Raw genomic sequence first — 19,483 nt, forward strand, 5'->3', positions numbered from 1 at the left:
TCCAATCGAAAATCAAATCAAGAGTCGGCTTTCTATTGCAGTAACAAAGCCTCCTTCACTCACGCCGCCAAGCTTACCCTAGTAAAACTGACTATCCTACCGATCCTCGATTTCGGCGATGTCATCTACAAAATGGCTTCCAACACTCTACTCAGCAAACTGGATGCAGTCTATCATAGTGCCATCCGTTTTGTCACCAAAGCACCTTATACCACCCACCACTGCGACTTGTATGCTCTAGTCGGCTGGCCCTCGCTACATATTCGTCGCCAGACCCACTGGCTCCAGGTCATCTACAAGTCCATGCTAGGTAAAGCTCCGCCTTATCTCAGTTCACTGGTCACGATGGCAACACCCATCCGTAGCACACGCTCCAGCAGGTGTATCTCACTGATCATCCCTAAAGCCAACACCTCACCTCAAGTCATTCAGACTTTACAGTGTCCCAGAACTTTTTTGAGTTAGTGTTGCAGGAAGCAAATTTCTGCTTGAAAAAGCTAGCCTTGGCTTTTCTAACTGCTTTTGTATAATGGTTTCTAGCTTCCCTGAACAGCTGTATATCACGGGGGCTGTTCGATGCTAATGCAGAACCTCATAGGATGTTTTTGTGTTGGTTAAGGGCAGACAGGTCTGGGGAGAACCAAGGGCTATATCTGTTCCTGGTTCTAAATTTCTTGAATGGGGCATGTTTATTTAAGATGGTTAGGAAGGCATTTAAAATATCCAGGCATCCTCTACTGACGGGATGAGATCAATATCCTTCCAGGATACCCCGGCCAGGTCGATTAGAAAGGACTGCTCGCTGAAGTGTTTCAGGGAGCGTTTTACAGTGATGAGTGGAGGTTGTTTGACCGCTGACCCATTACAGATGCAGGCAATGAGGCAGTGATCGCTGAGATCTTGGTTGAAGACAGCAGAGGTGTATTTAGAGGGCAAGTTGGTTAGGATGATATCTATGAGGGTGCCCGTGTTTAAGGCTTTGGGAGGTACCTGGTAGGTTCATTGATCATTTGTGTGAGATTGAGGGCATCAAGTTTAGATTTTAGGATGGCTGGGGGTGTTAAGCATGTTCCAGTTTAGGTCGCCTAGCAGCACGAGCTCTGAAGATAGATGGGGGCAATCAGTTCACATATGGTGTCCAGAGCACAGCTGGGGCAGAGGGTGGTCTATAGCAGGTGGCAACGGTGAGAGACTTGTTTTTAGAGAGGTGGATTTTTAAAAGTAGAAGTTCAAATTGTTTGGGTACAGACCTGGATAGTAGGACAGAACTCTGCAGGCTATCTTTGCAGTAGATTGCAACACCGCCCCTTTGGCAGTTCTATCTTGTCTGAAAATGTTGTAGTTTGGAATTAAAATTTCAGAAATTTTGATGGTCTTCCTAAGCCAGGATTCAGACACAGCTAGAACATCCGGGTTGGCAGAGTGTGCTAAAGCAGTGAATAGAACAAACTTAGGGAGGAGGCTTCTAATGTTAACATGCATGAAACCAAGGCTATTACGGTTACAGAAGTCGTCAAAAGAGAGCGCCTGGGGAATAGGGTGGAGCTAGGCACTGCAGGGCCTGGATTCACCTCTACATCGCCAGAGGAACAGAGGAGGAGTAGAATAAGGGTGCGGCTAAAAGCAATAAGAATTGGTCATCTAGAACAGAGAGTAAAAGGAGGTTTCTAGGGGCGATAAAATAGCATCAAGGTATAATGTACAGACAAAGGTATGGTAGGATGTGAATACAGTGGAGGTAAACCTAGGTATTGAGTGATGAAGAGAGAGATATTGTCTCTAGAAACATCATTGAAACCAGGAGATGTCATGTGGGTGGTGGAACTAATAGGTTGGATAAGGTATAGTGAGCAGGACTAGAGGCTCTACAGTGAAATAAGCCAATAAACACTAACCAGAACAACAATGGACAAGGCATATTGACATTAAGGAGAGGCATGCTTAGTCGAGTGATCAAAAGGGTCCGGTGAGTGGAGAGGTTGGTTGGGGGTCACGGCGATTTAGACAGCTAGCCAGGCCATCGGTAGCAAGCTAGCATAGGATGGAGGTCTGTTATTAGCCACCTCTTGCGTTCCGTCAGTAGATTAGTGGGGTTCCGTGTGGTAGAGGGGATTAATCCAAATCACACAACAACAACAAAAATAAAAACAATAGATATAGTTATAGAGGCCCAAGAAAAATTATAATAATAATAAAGTAAAAATTAAAAATGTCCGATTGTCTATTCAGATAGCAGTCGATAAGACAGCTAACGGTTAGCAGGCCGCAGATGGGCGTTCAGGTGACGTCGCGACGGAGGAGCCAGCCGGATAACTCCAGTTTTGAAGGCCCGGTGGGGCTCCTGATAGGCAGTAAAACGGGTCCAGATAGGTGACTGCAGCCCAGGAGTGATTGATGGAACTCTTCAGCTGGCTGGCTCCGGAATAATTGATGTTTGCTCCGGAATCGACGAAGCCGATAGTCACACGGATAGCAGCTAGCTAGCTGTGAGATCCAGGTATGAATGTCCAGAGTTAGCGGTTGAAATCCAGGGACATGGAGAGAAAAATTGGTCCGGTATGTTTCGTTCCGAGCCGCGCTGCGCCGTACAAAACTGGCGATAGATTTTCGAGCTAAAGGATAGCTGATGACCACAAACCGTGGTTAGCTGAATACTAACGATTTGCCAGTAAAGAAGCTAACTAGCTTCTGAACTAGCTTCTGGATTATCTTCTAGATTAGTTTCTGGCTAGCTTCTTGGAGTTTCTGGCTAGCTTCTTGGAGGATTACAGATTTGAGGTAAATAATACTTTTTTATAAATATAAATTGGTGAGGCGGGTTGCAGGAGAGTGTTTTGAAGATGAGTTTATGGAAAATTAAAAAAAATTATGTGAAAAAAGTTGTAAATATATATATATATATGGGACACGTATAACTGACTTGCCTAGTTAAATAAAGGTCCAATTTTGAAAAAGCAATAGACTTTCACATTGTAGATCTGTTGTAAAAACAATATAATCATAATATATGCCATTTAGCAGATGTTTTCATCCAAAGCGACTTAATCATTTGCACATACATTTTACGTATGGGTTGCCCCGGGAATCGAACCCACAACCCTGGTGGTGGGATCGGCTCTCCAACGCATCATTTACTAAACAAAATCCCGCAAACGTGAGAGCGCCAGAAATAAACATCGCGAGATTGTAAAAATGTGTGAGAGTCAGATTTGAAAGCAGACGTTTTCATCCAAACCGATTTACAGTAATGCGTACATACATTTTACCTATGTAAAATGAGACTTTTTCAACGGTTTTTCCGATTCAATTTTTTACGTCTTTCTTTATAATACTGTATGTATTCAACATTTCGAATGGATCACTTCCCAATGGGCACATACATCAATTCAATTTTTATTCGACGTTGGTTCAACGTAATTTCATTGAAATTACATGGAAACAACATTGATGCCCAGTGGGTTTGTGTCACAGTGAATTTTATAATCTGCAGTCAATTTCATTATGTTTTCATGTGCCATGATTCTGACATTTGACCCTCATAGGATTAGGCTAGCTAGTTTCAGTGGGGCAGTAAATGTAATCTCAATACAATACGATGTGCATATAATGTACATATAGCCAATATAGCTATTAAACCCATGTTCAGTGAATGCAATCTGTGACGCAAGTGGCCGAATATGTTTGTGACGTTCCATGGAACCCACGGTATTGTTTAAAACTCGATTCTGATTGGCTTGCAGGTCATTCTACAGTGTAAATTATAAGTGAAAACGTGCTTTTATATCAGTGTGACAGATTCACAATACCGAGCGTGTCTCAAACCGTCCCGCGCTTTTATCTGCCTAAAGGTATCTTCACGCACGACTGGATAGGCCTTTTAGATACGCTTGTCCAAGGTAAGGATATGAGTCAAGCTATAGCCTACTTTTAATGTTTTAGTTCCGAACTCAAATTACTCCAGTCAAGTGACTAATCGTAAAGGTTTGTTGTTTTGACTGAGCAGTCCAATGGCCAATGCTGTTTTTGGACTCTGAGATCCTTTGCTATATACTATGATGAGCCAATAACATGCATAGATTATGCATTAGGCATTGCACAAGTCAGTGTCTAGGTCAGAATATATTAGCTATTTCCGGCAATTCAAGTTACTCCAGTCAAGTGATTAATCGTAAAAGTTTGTTGTTTTGACTGAGCAGTCCAATGGCCAATGCTGTTTTTGAACTATGAGACCCTCTGCTATATACTATGATGACCCAATAACATGCATAGATTATGCATTAGGCATTGCACAAGTCAGTGTCTAGGTCAGAATATATAATAGCTATTTCTGGCAATTCAAGTTACTCACGTCAAGTGATTTATCATAAGAGTTAGTTAGTTGTTTTGACTGTCAAAACAAACAACTTTGATGGAATATTCCAAATTACAATGCAATTATGCATCACCAATTCACAATACTTCTTGTATTTCAATTATTCATCTAGGCCCAAGACATAAAGTTGCCTGAAAGCTGTGTAGCAATAATTCCTGCTCCTGACCCATAGGATGGTAATCACATACATGATTGGCTTAATCAAGAATCATGGATACCTTTCATGTGAGTACTCACACACCAGATTTTTTTTACATACCTCAGAAGGAAGATACCTCAATATCTGGAAGCACTGACTCATGTACAATTGTTAATGCTATCTCTGAAATGTCTAACAAAATGTTGACTTGATCATTTCATCAAGAACTCATCACAAGTTGGAACTAGTGGTCAACATTGGGACAATGCAGCCCAAAATAACAGGGCTGAATATTTTCATGGAGGTAAGCACTACACTTCTGATGGGTTTAAAGATTGTATTACATTATCTAAAAGTGAGAAAGTAAACCCCTGCTGCTGTTATTCTTTTCACGGGGAAGGACAAATCCCATTATGCCATGAATATTTCATTGCTGAACAACCATAGATATTTTTCCTCTAATTTGGCTCCCGTTCTTTCCAACAGTGAGCAAGACCTGCCAGCAGAGCTCACTGGAGCAGGGAGACATCCCGTCATCCTTTTGGCGCCTGACAAAGTACACTTTTTTTCTTCTAAATAACACTATAGTAACATCTTCTGCACAAAGTTACATTCCTAATAAGATTGGTGTTAAGTGAGAAAGAATCCTAAAGATGGTCCAATGGGCATGGTCTGAAGCCTCTCGTCATCTCAGTATGTTGAACCACCTGATTTCCTGCAGGCTTGAGATTCAGATCCTGCTGAACGATGTTAAGCAGTCGATTAACCACATGCAGGGGACGCTGAACACCATGCAGGGGCAGTGTATTGAGTTGCAGACTGCCATATCTAAGGTAGTGTCAGATGAGTCTCAGATACAGAAGAATAAGTCTATGATGGTATGGTGATAATGATTGAGATGGTGATTATAATAATGATGACTAGCTTTACCCCACCCTACAGGCGGTAAATCATTGGATCTGATTAATTCAATTCAACGCAATTCATTCTTTGAGGACTGCAAACCATACAAATACAATTTATTTACACTAATAATAAGCTATTGTCAACTTCCCGTCTATGGTTATCTTGCTCATTGCTCACTGTCAATTGCTCACGGTTACCCTATTTGTGTAACTATTATTGATTTCTCGCAGAAAAACAATTTGGTTGTAAATGTAACTGGGGCCACCGTAAATAATTGTTAGGCTACTCATTTTGAATTCACCGGTGGCAACTTGTGTGACCATAAAAGTCTGTGTGGGCACTGGGCACAGTAAAATAATTTGGTTACTGACCTGTCCTACATCATAGAAGAACCTTCAATTCGGAACTAGGAAATTCTGACATTTCTGACTCGCTACCTCATTATGGAATGATGATTTCAAGTTTCCCACTTGTGAAGTATCAGAATCAACCAGTAGGAAGCTCTACGCTAATAACTTACATTCATTTTAACTCTGAGGTTCCAAGTTTCCGATGGCATGTGAATGCGTCAATAATTGCCATGGTCATTTTGAATGTTCAGTCACTGAGCATTATGGGTAATTGTCCTACATACTTACATCAAATGATGTAGTAACAGTGCCATTCCAAACACAATAAATGTGAAAATGAACAAAGATACAAAATATTGCTAAAGTGAAGAAAATCAGTTTAAAATTGTAGTAGGAAATGCCCCTGCAGCAGGGAGGCTTATGGTATTATAATATATTGTAGATAACATTAATATAATTTGTGTATTTGCAGTATCAGTACACATACAAATGAAAGTATATGCTAGGGATTAATCTACACTGAGTGACCAAAACATTAAGAACACCTTCCTATTGAGTGATTTTTAGGGAATGACAATATGCTCTATATTATACCTTCAGATCATCACACCAGCCGAAGTTGCTGTGCAGAGGGAGGAGATCGTCCGAGCATCAGGCCTCATCCCGTCACAGAGGAAGGGTATCCTACAAACAGCCAGTGTCCCTTCACAGAGGGAGGGGATTCTCTCAGCCGCCAGCATCAATGCACAGAGGGAGGAGATCCTACGATCATCAGGCCTCATCCCTGCACGGAGGGAGGGGATCCTCCAAACAGCCAGTGTCACTGCGCAGAGGGAGGAAATCGTCCCAATGGCCAGCGTCCCTGTGCACAGGGAGGGGATTGTCCCAAGGGCTAGTGTCCCTGCTGAGAGGGAGGAGATCCTCCGAGCATCAGGCCTCATCCCTGCACAGAGGAAGGGGATCCTCCAAACAGCCAGTGTCCCTGCACCGAGGGAGGGAATTCTCCGAGCAGCTAGCATCACTGCGCAGAGGGAGGAGATCCTCAGAGCATCAGGCCTCATCCCTGCACATAGAGAGGGGATCCTCCGAGCATCAGGCCTCATCCCTTCAAAGAGGGAGGGGATTCTTCCAGCAGCTTCTATCACTGCGCAGAAGAATAAGATCCTCAGAGCATCACAACTCACCCCTGCACAAAGGAAGTTGATCCTCCTGATGACCAGTGTCACTGCGCAGAGAAAGGGAATCTTCCCAAAGGCCAGCGTCCCTGCGCACAGGGAGTGGATCGTCCCAAAGGCTGGTGTCCCTGCAGAGAGGGAGGAGATTCTCCTCACAGCCAGTGTCCCTGTGAAGAATGAAAACAATCATCCACAACCACCTCCCATCATCCCCATGGTGGCACCACTGTGGAAATGGGATGGTGGAGCGTGTACTCCACCTGTGGATTTCTATTCCAAGAGAAGAGGTCACTTAACCTTACCTAATTAGTAAAGAAATTACCATTGTGATAGCGTGAGAATAAGTTGTGATAGGTTAAATGTACGGCTCATGTGAGTGTATATCTGTAATACTTTCATGCATTTTCTACATAAAATAGGTTTAGCTACATTTTACTTTGACATTTTAGTCATTTAGCAGAAGCTCTTATCCAGAGCGACTTACAGTAGTGAGTATACATTTTCATACTCATACTTCATTTTTTGATATTGGCAGATAAATATGCTAGATTTTGCAGCGACAATTATGACATTTTGCATAGCAATATGCAATTGTTTTGTCCATTTGTTGCAAAAATGCACTGACAAAGGAAAAAACTGTGTTGAGGTGTGGCTTGATTAAACCATTATGCAGTAAATGTGCGGTGATTGGTCAAATTTGTAAGCCCTCACATAATATGCAGGGAATTGTTGATTTTGCAACCAAAACAATGCGATCGCAGAGTCCTTGAGTAACCTCCCAGTAATCCCTGTGACTGCGTGTAGGTTAAGATTGGGTTGTAACAGAGTATCAGAGCGAGACGTTCCTATCTGTCAGCTAGTAATTGTTCTGTATGGTGACATGAGCAGAGTGGCCTGACTTCTCCCACTTATTACAGATGTCCGACTTAGATATGTTGAGCATCCTGCTATGATGTCCATCACCAAGCCGGAACATTCCGATGCCAAACCTCAGTTCCAGACTGGCACCCGGCCGGTGGCTGAGCCCGAGACCCCTGCTGTTCACAATAACAGTGGAGGCTGGCTCAGCTGGGTCTTTGGGAGTGGAAGAGCTAATAAGAAGGAGGTTCATCTACCTGAGGACAAAGACAGATCTGTTAGGAACTGGTTCTTAACACTATATTCTATGTAGAGACAATTGAGTGGATTTTATTTCAAAGAAATTGTGGCTTGCTTCACATTGCTAATATCTTCTTCCTCAGATTGTCTGGGATCCAACTCTGCACAGATGGGTTAACAAAACTGAGCCCAAGGCTGAGGTACATAATTAAATTAAAAACAGTGAACAACCATTGTATTTCAACTGTGATAATATTACTAACAATTTGGAAAAATTGTTGATGTGTTTTACAGAACAAGTGTGTACCACCCCCTCCACCGATGGGGACATATGGATATCAGGGGAACACTGGCAGTGTCCCCAAAGGAGTGAATCCTTACTCTATGAAAGCAGGTGAATATTGCTTTAGAATACATGTGGTTTAACCAAAACTGTGTCAGCCAATCATAGATGTCCCTGGTGATCTCCTGCTAATACCTTTCCCACTACCAGCAGGTCTATGGGGCAGCAGATACCCTACAATGCATTTGAATGATGGGACCAACTCAAAGCCTCCAAGCCATGGGCCTGGACAGCTTACTAGACAGCTCTCTGGCTTGCTCCCTCCTTCACACTTTGACCTCATGGCACCAATGGTTGTGCCACCTGACATTCTACCCTACTGAGGTATGACTCTGGAGAATACTTCCAAATTGTATCCATTCATCATTAACTGAGATTTTACTTGAACATAGCAAATGGCTGAGATAGCAAGAATGTTAACTATTTTTTGTGTTGTCCAACAGGCCAATTAACCAGAGTGGATTTGCTAAACATAGATTTTTCAGTGTTAAAAAACTTCAGCATTAAAAAATATTAAAAGATGATTTTTTAATTAAATCTCTCCTTTGTGTCCTCATGTAATTTGATGTGTTCTATCATCGCTTACAATGCTTATTGCTTCTGCATTGCTTTACGTTACAGACAAGTGTATATTATACACATATATTTTATTTTAGAAATGCATTTTGGATTTCCTACATTTACTTACTGTACAGACAAATATATTTTATACACATATATATTCTTTTTAAACATTTTTTAAAATGTATTCCATAGACACATCTAAATGTCAATATTTTTACTATCTGTGTCAAGTGCTTATGCCCATTTATTTACATCCTGTATACACCTCACACAGATGGTCAGTGGCTTGAAAAGAAGACAACAGTAACATGTCAGATATAGTTTAAATGTATTCATTGTTGAGTTTGCACCCCAATATGACACTTGAAATATTTCACAGAAGACTGAAATGTAACAAAACACCTATTGTGTTTATTGAGATGTACACGGAGATGCTCAGTTGGTCAATATTCCCCTCCAGTGTTTCCCCAACATCTTGTCAACATGGGCCTCAAAAATTATCTCCAATATATTGTCCATGTAAAAAACCTGTCTGATTAGAACTAATAATGTCCGACAATACCTTTTTAATTCTATGCGCTATACATTTTGCTAGCATTTTTGCATCACAACACTGAAGTGTAAGGGGCCTCCAATTTTTTTATGGACTGGATCTTTATATTTACCACTTTGAATCGTGTTTCAGTAATAATGAAGGAGTGGTTAAAACATGCTAATAACGGTCCTCTGAGGATATCAAAAAAGGTTTATCAGAGTTATTGACCTCACAAGAAGTCAGATTTGAGTAACTTACATTGTGGTGCTGAAACTTGAAGCAGCAGCCACGGCACAATCAATCGGAAATGGACAGCTCATGGTGCTGAAAGTATGAAAAATTGAGTAAACATTATTCATTTAAACCTCTCCATTTTAAATAGGGATATGTGTTGGAGCCTATTTCTTCCTATTTAAGAAATAAGAGGTAGGCCTACCTGTTTTGACAGATGAAATTAGGCTATAGGCTGCTATATCCATTGATATGTTAGTCATTTCCTCCACCCGCCATGCACTCTTTAAATAGCCCACCTCTGTGTCTGTTAAGACTTGAAATTAAGTTCGTATGACAGGGAATGCCATAGGCCTACCTTTCTTAAAGAAAAGGGCAAAAGTACACTGTTAGTTCAAGATTTTGAAGAAAATCAAACAGATGTGATTATATACAGTTATCTATAACAACGCTTTGGTCCGCGATACTTAATGCTAGAAACAAGATGTAAAATAGGAATAACTGGGAAAGACGTGACTCTGATGCATGTGGGGATATTGTTGTTTCATTTGGAAATAATCTAATTCTGTCACTATGAATTGATTAAGGTATTCACATTCTGGGGGCGGCAGGGTAGCCTAGTGGTTAGAGCGTTGGACTAGTAACCGAAAGGTTGCAAGTTCATATCCCGAGCTGACAAGGTACGAATCTGTCGTTCTGCCCCTGAACAGGCAGTTAACCCACTGTTCCTAGGCCGTCATTGAAAATAAGAATTTGTTCTTAACTGACTTGCCTAGTTAAATAAAGGTAAAATAAATTCTGTCCAATAAAATATATTTAAACCCAGACAGCTTTTAGGGAAACAATTGTGACCTCTCGTTGGGTTAAGCCAAGGAAGAAGATTAGCCAGCAGTTGAAGCTTACATTTTTCTGCGTCAGTAGGCCTACTCGGTCTGGGGTGGAAAGGTAGGCCTAACTTGAAAGTACCATGCTCAGATCCCTATTGACGTCTCAGAGTTAATTATTTGCAAACGGGTTCAGTTTCGTTGCAAATAATACATGTTTTGGCATTGTAGAAATATAATAAGATGAACACATAGGACTATCTCTCTGTCTATACTGTAATTTCAGTCATTTGTGATTTATTTAAAACGTTTCTACTAATACTGTATGGTAACTCTATTGAAGTCCACTCTTGTACAGCACACTAAAGGTGTATCTCTTTCTCTACAATTTAGGAGATTTTAAGATATTTTGTTGTTTGTGATGGTACTCTAGGTGCGAGGGCCATCCTGTGCCACCAGTCAATTGATGGTGGATCACCTTCTGACCCCGTGCTCGCCAGGTGACCCAGCTGCCATAGAATTGACCTGGTATTTGAGCCAGCAACCTTTCGGTAACTGGCCCAATGATCTAACCTTGAGGCTACGTGCTGCCCCTTAGAATGTAGGGTGACTCCCCTAGTGGGTCCTGAACCCAGGTCAGCAGCACTACATTGCTGTGTGTCTGTATAGTTGAGGGTATATTGGTTTAGTAATACTCAATATAACTTGTATTATAGTATGCCCACATTTCTGTCCACTACTTTTGAATCAGGTAGCAATTAAATGTAAGGGGCTTAATACAGTTCTAGCCACTAGGGGGTACTCTGGTGAAGCCCATGGGAAAAAAAGAAATGTAGTTTAAGTGAATTGGGAAGAGTAAGAATGAAAAACTAAAGAAAGACTGTAAACGGCTGTTACCTGTGCTGACATGATTAAAAGTGAAGTAAAACCGTACTTTTCGCGTTGTAGTTTATATGATAAGCTCATTGGAAGGGAAACATAAACAGATACATGTGCTGCCTTTCCAACTGATGTCAAGATCCAACACAAATATTCATGGGGCGGCAGGGGAGCCTAGTGGTTAGAGCATTGGACTAGTTCAAATCCCCGAGCTGACAAGGTACAAATCTGTCGTTCTGCCCCTGAACAGGCAGTTAACCCACTGTTCCTAGGCCGTCATTGAAAATAAGATTTTTTTTATTTTTATTTATTTATTTCACCTTTATTTAACCAGGTAGGCAAGTTGAGAACAAGTTCTCATTTACAATTGCGACCTGGCCAAGATAAAGCAAAGCAGTTCGACACATACAACGACACAGAGTTACTTACACATGGAGTAAAACAAACATACAGTTAATAACACAGTATAAACAAGTCTATATACGATGTGAGCAAATGAGGTGAGATAAGGGAGGTAAAGGCAAAAAAAAGGCCATGATGGCAAAGTAAATACAATATAGCAAGTAAAACACTGGAATGCTAGATTTGCAATGGAAGAATGTGCAAAGTAGAAATAAAAATAATGGGGTGCAAAGGAGCCAAATTAATTAATTAATTAAATACAGTAGGGAAAGAGGTAGTTGTTTGGGCTAAATTATAGGTGGGCTATGTACAGGTGCAGTAATCTGTGAGCTGTTCTGATAGTTGGTGCTTAAAGCTAGTGAGGGGGATAAGTGTTTCCAGTTTCAGAGATTTTTGTAGTTCGTTCCAGTCATTGGCAGCAGAGAACTGGAAGGAGAGGCGGCCAAAGAAAGAATTGGTTTTGGGGGTGACTAGAGAGATATACCTGCTGGAGCGTGTGCTACAGGTGGGAAATGCTATGGTGACCAGCGAGCTGAGATAAGGGGGGACTTTACCTAGCAGGGTCTTGTAGATGACATGGAGCCAGTGGGTTTGGCGACGAGTATGAAGCGAGGGCCAGCCAACAATTGATGTTTGCTCCGGAATCGACGAAAGCCGATAGTCACACGGATAGCAGCTAGCTAGCTGTGAGATCCAGGTATGAATGTCCAGAGTTAGCGGTTGAAATCCAGGGACATGGAGAGAAAAATTGGTCCGGTATGTTTCGTTCCGAGCCGCGCTGCGCCATACAAAACTGGCAATAGATTTTCGAGCTAAAGGATAGCTGATGACCACAAACCGTGGTTAGCTGAATACTAATGATTTGCCAGTAAAGAAGCTAACTAGCTTCTGGATTTGCTTCTGGCTAGCTTCTTGGAGTTTCTGGCTAGCTTCTTGGAGGATTACAGATTTGAGGTAAATAATACTTTTTTATAAATATAAATTGGTGAGGCGGGTTGCAGGAGAGTGTTTTGAAGATGAATTTATGGAAAATTAAAAAACATTATGTGAAAAAAGTTGTAAATATATATATATATACGGGACACGTATAACTGACTTGCCTAGTTAAATAATGGGAAAATTTTGAAAAAGCAATAGACTTTCACATTGTAGGTCTGTTGTAAAAACAATAAAATCATAATATATGCCATTTAGCAGATGTTTTCATCCAAAGCGATTTAGTCATTTGCACATACATTTTACGTATGGGTTGCCCCGGGAAACGAACCCACAACCCTGGTGGTGGGATCGGCTCTCCAACGCATCATTTACTAAACAAAATCCCGCAAACGTGAGAGCGCCAGAAATAAACATCGCGAGATTGTAAATATGTGTGAGAGTCAGATTTGAAAGCAGACGTTTTCATCCAAAACGATTTACAGTAATGCATACATACATTTTACCTACGTAAAATTGGACTTTTTCAAAGGTTTTTCCGATTCCATTTTTTTTACGTCTTTCTTTATAATACTGTATGTATTCAATCATTTCGAATGGATCACTTCCCAATGGGCACATACATCAATTCAATTTTTATTCGACGTTGGTTCAACGTAATTTCATTGAAATTACATGGGTTTATTGTGTCACAGTGAATTTTATAATCTGCAGTCAATTTCATTATGTTATCTATCTTCAGAGCTCGTGCTGCTAGGCGACCTAAACTGGAACATGCTTAACACCCCAGCCATCCTACAATCTAAACTTGATGCCCTCAATCTCACACAAATTATCAATGAACCTACCAGGTACCCCCCCAAAGCCTTAAACACGGGCACCCTCATAGATATCATCCTAACCAACTTCCCCTCTAAATACACCTCTGCTGTCTTCAACCAAGATCTCAGCGATCACTGCCTCATTGCCTGCATCCGTAATGGGTCAGCGGTCAAACGACCTCCACTCATCACTGTAAAACGCTCCCTGAAACACTTCAGCGAGCAGGCCTTTCTAATCGACCTGGCCGGGGTGTCCTGGAAGGATATTGATCTCATCCCGTCAGTAGAGGATGCCTGGATATTTTTTTAAATGCCTTCCTAACAATCTTAAATAAACATGCCCCATTCAAGAAAATTAGAACCAGGAACAGATATAGCCCTTGGTTCTCCCCAGACCTGACTGCCCTTAACCAACACAAAAACATCCTATGGCGTTCTGCATTAGCATCGAACAGCCCCGTGATATGCAGCTGTTCAGGGAAGCTAGAAACCGTTATACACAGGCAGTTAGAAAAGCCAAGGCTAGCTTTTTCAAGCAGAAATTTGCTTCCTGCAACACTAACTCTAAAAAGTTCTGGGACACTGTAAAGTCCATGGAGAATAAGAACACCTCCTCCCAGCTGCCCACTGCACTGAAGATAGGAAACACTGTCACCACTGATAAATCCACCATAATTGAGAATTTCAATAAGCATTTTCTCACGGCTGGCCATGCTTTCCACCTGGCAACTCCTACCCCGGTCAACAGCACTGCACCCCCAACAGCAACTCGCCCAAGCCTTCCCCATTTCTCCTTCTCCCAAATCCATTCAGCTGAAGTTCTGAAAGAGCTGAAAAATCTGACCCCTACAAATCAGCCGGGCTAGACAATCTGGACCCTTTCTTTCTAAAATTATCTGCCGAAATTGTTGCCACCCCTATTACTAGCCTGTTCAACCTCTCTTTCGTGTCATCTGAGATTCCCAAAGATTGGAAAGCAGCTGCGGTCATCCCCTCTTCAAAGGGGGACACTCTTGACCCAAACTGCTACAGACCTATATCTATCCTACCATGCCTTTCTAAGGTCTTCGAAAGCCAAGTCAACAAACAGATTACCGACCATTTCGAATCTCACCATACCTTCTCTGCTATGCAATCTGGTTTCAGAGCTGGTCATGGGTGCACCTCAGCCACGCTCAAGGTCCTAAACGATATCTTAACCGCCATCGATAAGAAACATTACTGTGCAGCCGTATTCATTGATCTGGCCAAGGCTTTCGACTGTCAACCACCACATCCTCATCGGCAGACTAGACAGCCTTGGTTTCTCAAATGATTGCCTCGCCTGGTTCACCAACTACTTCTCTGATAGAGTTCAGTGTGTCAAATCGGAGGGTCTGCTGTCCGGACCTCTGGCAGTCTCTATGGGGGTGCCACAGGGTTCAATTCTTGGACCGACTCTCTTCTCTGTATACATCAATGAGGTCGCTCTTGCTGCTGGTGAGTCTCTGATCCACCTCTACGCAGACGACACCATTCTGTATACTTCCGGCCCTTCTTTGGACACTGTGTTAACAACCCTCCAGGCAAGCTTCAATGCCATACAACTCTCCTTCCGTGGCCTCCAATTGCTCTTAAATACAAGTAAAACTAAATGCATGCTCTTCAACCGATCGCTACCTGCACCTACCCCGCCTGTCCAACATCACTAATCTGGACGGCTCTGACTTAGAATACGTGGACAACTACAAATACTTAGGTGTCTGGTTAGACTGTAAACTCTCCTTCCAGACCCATATCAAACATCTCCAATCCAAAGTTAAATCTAGAATTGGCTTCCTATTTCGCAACAAAGCATCCTTCACTCATGCTGCCAAACATACCCTTGTAAAATTGACCATCCTACCAATCCTCGACTTTGGCGATGTCATTTACAAAATAGCCTCCAATACCCTACTCAACAAAGTGGATGCAGTCTATCACAGTGCAATCCGTTTTGTCAGCAAAGCCCCATATACTACCCACCATTGCGACCTGTACGCTCTCGTTGGCTGGCCCTCGCTTCATACTCGTCGCCAAACCCACTGGCTCCATGTCATCTACAAGACCCTGCTAGGTAAAGTCCCCCTTATCTCAGCTCGCTGGTCACCATAGCATCTCCCACCTGTAGCACACGCTCCAGCAGGTATATCTCTAGTCACCCCCAAAACCAATTCTTTCTTTGGCCGCCTCTCCTTCCAGTTCTCTGCTGCCAATGACTGGAACGAACTACAAAAATCTCTTAAATTGGAAACACTTATCTCCCTCACTAGCTTTAAGCACCAACTGTCAGAGCATCTTACAGATTACTGCACCTGTACATAGCCCACCTATAATTTAGCCCAAACAACTACCTCTTTCCCAACTGTATTTAATTAATTAATTTATTTTGCTCCTTTGCACCCCATTATTTTTATTTCTACTTTGCACATTCTTCCATTGCAAAACTACCATTCCAGTGTTTTACTTGCTATATTGTATTTACTTTGCCACCATGGCCTTTTTTTTGCCTTTACCTCCTTCTCAACTAATTTGCTCACATTGTATATAGACTTGTTTTTTTTACTGTATTATTGACTGTATGTTTGTTTTACTCCATGTGTAACTCTGTGTCGTTGTATGTGTCGAACTGCTTTGCTTTATCTTGGCCAGGTCGCAATTGTAAATGAGAACTTGTTCTCAACTTGCTTACCTGGTTAAATAAAGGTGAAATAAAAAAATAAAAAAATGTTTTCATGTGCCATGATTCTGACATTTGACCCTCATAGGATTAGGCTAGATAGTTTTAGTGGGGCAGTAAATGTAATCTCAATACAATACGATGTGCATATAATGTACATATAGCCAATATAGCTATTAAACCAATGTTCAGTGAACGCAATCTGTGACGCAAGTGGCCGAATATGTTTGTGACGTTCCATGGAACCCACGGTATTGTTTAAAACTCGATTCTGATTGGCCTGCAGGTCATTCTACAGTGTAAATTATAAATGAACACGTGCTTTTATATCAGTGTGACAGATTCACAATACCGAGCGTGTCTCAAATCGTCCCGCGCTTTTATCTGCCTAAAGGTATCTTCACGCACGACTGGATAGGCCTTTTAGATACGCTTGTCCAAGGTAAGGATATGAGTCAAGCTATAGCCTACTTTTAATGTTTTAGTTCCGAACTCAAGTTACTCCAGTCAAGTGACTAATCGTAAAGGTTTGTTGTTTTGACTGAGCAGTCCAATGGCCAATGCTGTTTTTGGACTCTGAGATCCTTTGCTATATACTATGATGAGCCAATAACATGCATAGATTATGCATTAGGCATTGCACAAGTCAGTGTCTAGGTCAGAATATATAATAGCTATTTCTGGCAATTCAAGTTACTCACGTCAAGTGATTTATCATAAGAGTTAGTTAGTTGTTTTGACTGTCAAAACAAACAACTTTGATGGAATATTCCAAATTACAATGCAATTATGCATCACAAATTCACAATACTTCTTGTATTTCAATTATTCATCTAGGCCCAAGACGTAAAGTTGCCTGAAAGCTGTGTAGCAATAATTCCTGCTCTTGACCCATAGGATGGTAATCACATACATGATTGGCTTAATCAAGAATCATGGATACCTTTCATGTGAGTACTCACACACCAGATTTTTTTTACATACCTCAGAAGGAAGATACCTCAATATCTGGAAGCACTGTCTCATGTACAATTGTTAATGCTATCTCTGAAATGTCTAACAAAATGTTGACTTGATCATTTCATCAAGAACTCATCACAAGTTGGAACTAGTGGTCAACATTGGGACAATGCAGCCCAAAATAACAGGGCTGAATATTTTCATGGAGGTAAGCACTACACTTCTGATGGGTTTAAAGATTGTATTACATTATCTAAAAGTGAGAAAGTAAACCCCAGCTGCTGTTATTCTTTTCACGGGGAAGGACAAATCCCATTATGCCATGAATATTTCATTGCTGAACAACCATAGATATTTTTCCTCTAATTTGGCTCCCGTTCCTCCCAACAGTGAGCAAGACCTGCCAGCAGAGCTCACTGGAGCAGGGAGACATCCCATCATCCTTTTGGCGCCTGACAAAGTACACTTTTTTTCTTCTAAATAACACTATAGTAACATCTTCTGCACAAAGTTACATTCCTAATAAGATTGGTGTTAAGTGGGAAAGAATCCTAAAGATGGTCCAATGGGCATGGTCTGAAGCCTCTCGTCATCTCAGTATGTTGAACCACCTGATTTCCTGCAGGCTTGAGATTCAGATCCTGCTGAACGATGTTAAGCAGTCGATTAACCACATGCAGGGGACGCTGAACACCATGCAGGGGCAGTGTATTGAGTTGCAGACTGCCATATCTAAGGTAGTGTCAGATGAGTCTCAGATACAGAAGAATAAGTCTATGATGGTATGGTGATAATGATTGAGATGGTGATTATAATAATGATGACTAGCTTTACCCCACCCTACAGGCGGTAAATCATTGGATCTGATTAATTCAATTCAACGCAATTCATTCTTTGAGGACTGCAAACCATACAAATACAATTTATTTACACTAATAATAAGCTATTGTCAACTTCCCGTCTATGGTTATCTTGCTCATTGCTCACTGTCAATTGCTCACGGTTACCCTATTTGTGTAACTATTATTGATTTCTCGCAGAAAAACAATTTGGTTGTAAATGTAACTGGGGCCACCGTAAATAATTGTTAGGCTACTCATTTTGAATCCACCGGTGGCAACTTGTGTGACCATAAAAGTCTGTGTGGGCACTGGGCACAGTAAAATAATTTGGTTACTGACCTGTCCTACATCACAGAAGAACCTTCAATTCGGAACTAGGAAATTCTGACATTTCTGACTCGCTAACTCATTATGGAATGATGATTTTAAGTTTTCCACTTGTGAAGTATCAGAATCAACCAGTAGGAAGCTCTACGCTAATAACTTACATTCATTTTAACTCTGAGGTTCCAAGTTTCCGATGGCATGTGAATGCGTCAATAATTGCCATGGTCATTTTGAATGTTCAGTCACTGAGCATTATGGGTAATTGTCCTACATACTTACATCAAATGCTGTAGTAACAGTGCCATTCCAAACACAATAAATGTGAAAATGAACAAAGATACAAAAATTGCTAAATGAAGAAAACAGTTTAAAAAGTAGGAAATGCCCCTAAAAGTGAAGAAAATCAGTTGAAAATTGTAGTAGGAAATGCCCCTGCAGCAGGGAACACAATAGGCTTATGGTCTTATTATAATATATTGTAGATAACATTAGTACCGTCAATAACTATGCCTTGTTGGGCTACTATCCATGAGCCCATTAATATAATTTGTGTATTTGCAGTATCAGTACACATACAAATGAAAGTATATGCTAGGGATTAATCTACACTGAGTGACCAAAACATTAAGAACACCTTCCTATTGAGTGATTTTTTTAGGGAATGACAATATGCTCTATATTATACCTTCAGATCATCACACCAGCCGAAGTTGCTGTGCAGAGGGAGGAGATCGTCCGAGCATCAGGCCTCATCCCGTCACAGAGGAAGGGTATCCTACAAACAGCCAGTGTCCCTTCACAGAGGGAGGGGATTCTCTCAGCCACCAGCATCAATGCACAGAGGGAGGAGATCCTACGATCATCAGGCCTCATCCCTGCACGGAGGGAGGGGATCCTCCAAACAGCCAGTGTCACTGCGCAGAGGGAGGAAATCGTCCCAATGGCCAGCGTCCCTGTGCACAGGGAGGGGATTGTCCCAAGGGCTAGTGTCCCTGCTGAGAGGGAGGAGATCCTCCGAGCATCAGGCCTCATCCCTGCACAGAGGAAGGGGATCCTCCAAACAGCCAGTGTCCCTGCACCG

General features: G+C 41.6%; 1 protein-coding gene and 1 long non-coding RNA gene across 2 annotated transcripts; one reads left to right on the forward strand and one right to left on the reverse strand.

Annotated features, from left to right (window-relative positions):
- The first annotated feature begins 6,616 nt into the window (after positions 1-6,616).
- On the forward strand, positions 6,617-8,845 carry LOC135574335 (uncharacterized). Its single transcript, XM_065025621.1, has 5 exons — positions 6,617-7,229; positions 7,860-8,077; positions 8,184-8,240; positions 8,335-8,434; positions 8,534-8,845. Exons 1-5 carry the CDS (start codon positions 6,617-6,619, stop codon positions 8,704-8,706), a joined length of 1,161 nt encoding a protein of 386 aa, XP_064881693.1. The 3' UTR covers positions 8,707-8,845.
- Positions 7,023-19,480, reverse strand: LOC135574337 (uncharacterized). Its single transcript, XR_010465363.1, has 4 exons — positions 19,088-19,480; positions 9,741-9,806; positions 7,932-8,057; positions 7,023-7,109 (listed from the first exon to the last, which is right to left on the reverse strand). It is a non-coding gene; the product is annotated as an uncharacterized LOC135574337 (long non-coding RNA).
- Positions 19,481-19,483: the final 3 nt, after the last annotated feature.

Source organism: Oncorhynchus nerka, linkage group LG12, assembly GCF_034236695.1.
Source record: "Oncorhynchus nerka isolate Pitt River linkage group LG12, Oner_Uvic_2.0, whole genome shotgun sequence".
NCBI lineage: Eukaryota > Metazoa > Chordata > Actinopteri > Salmoniformes > Salmonidae > Oncorhynchus > Oncorhynchus nerka.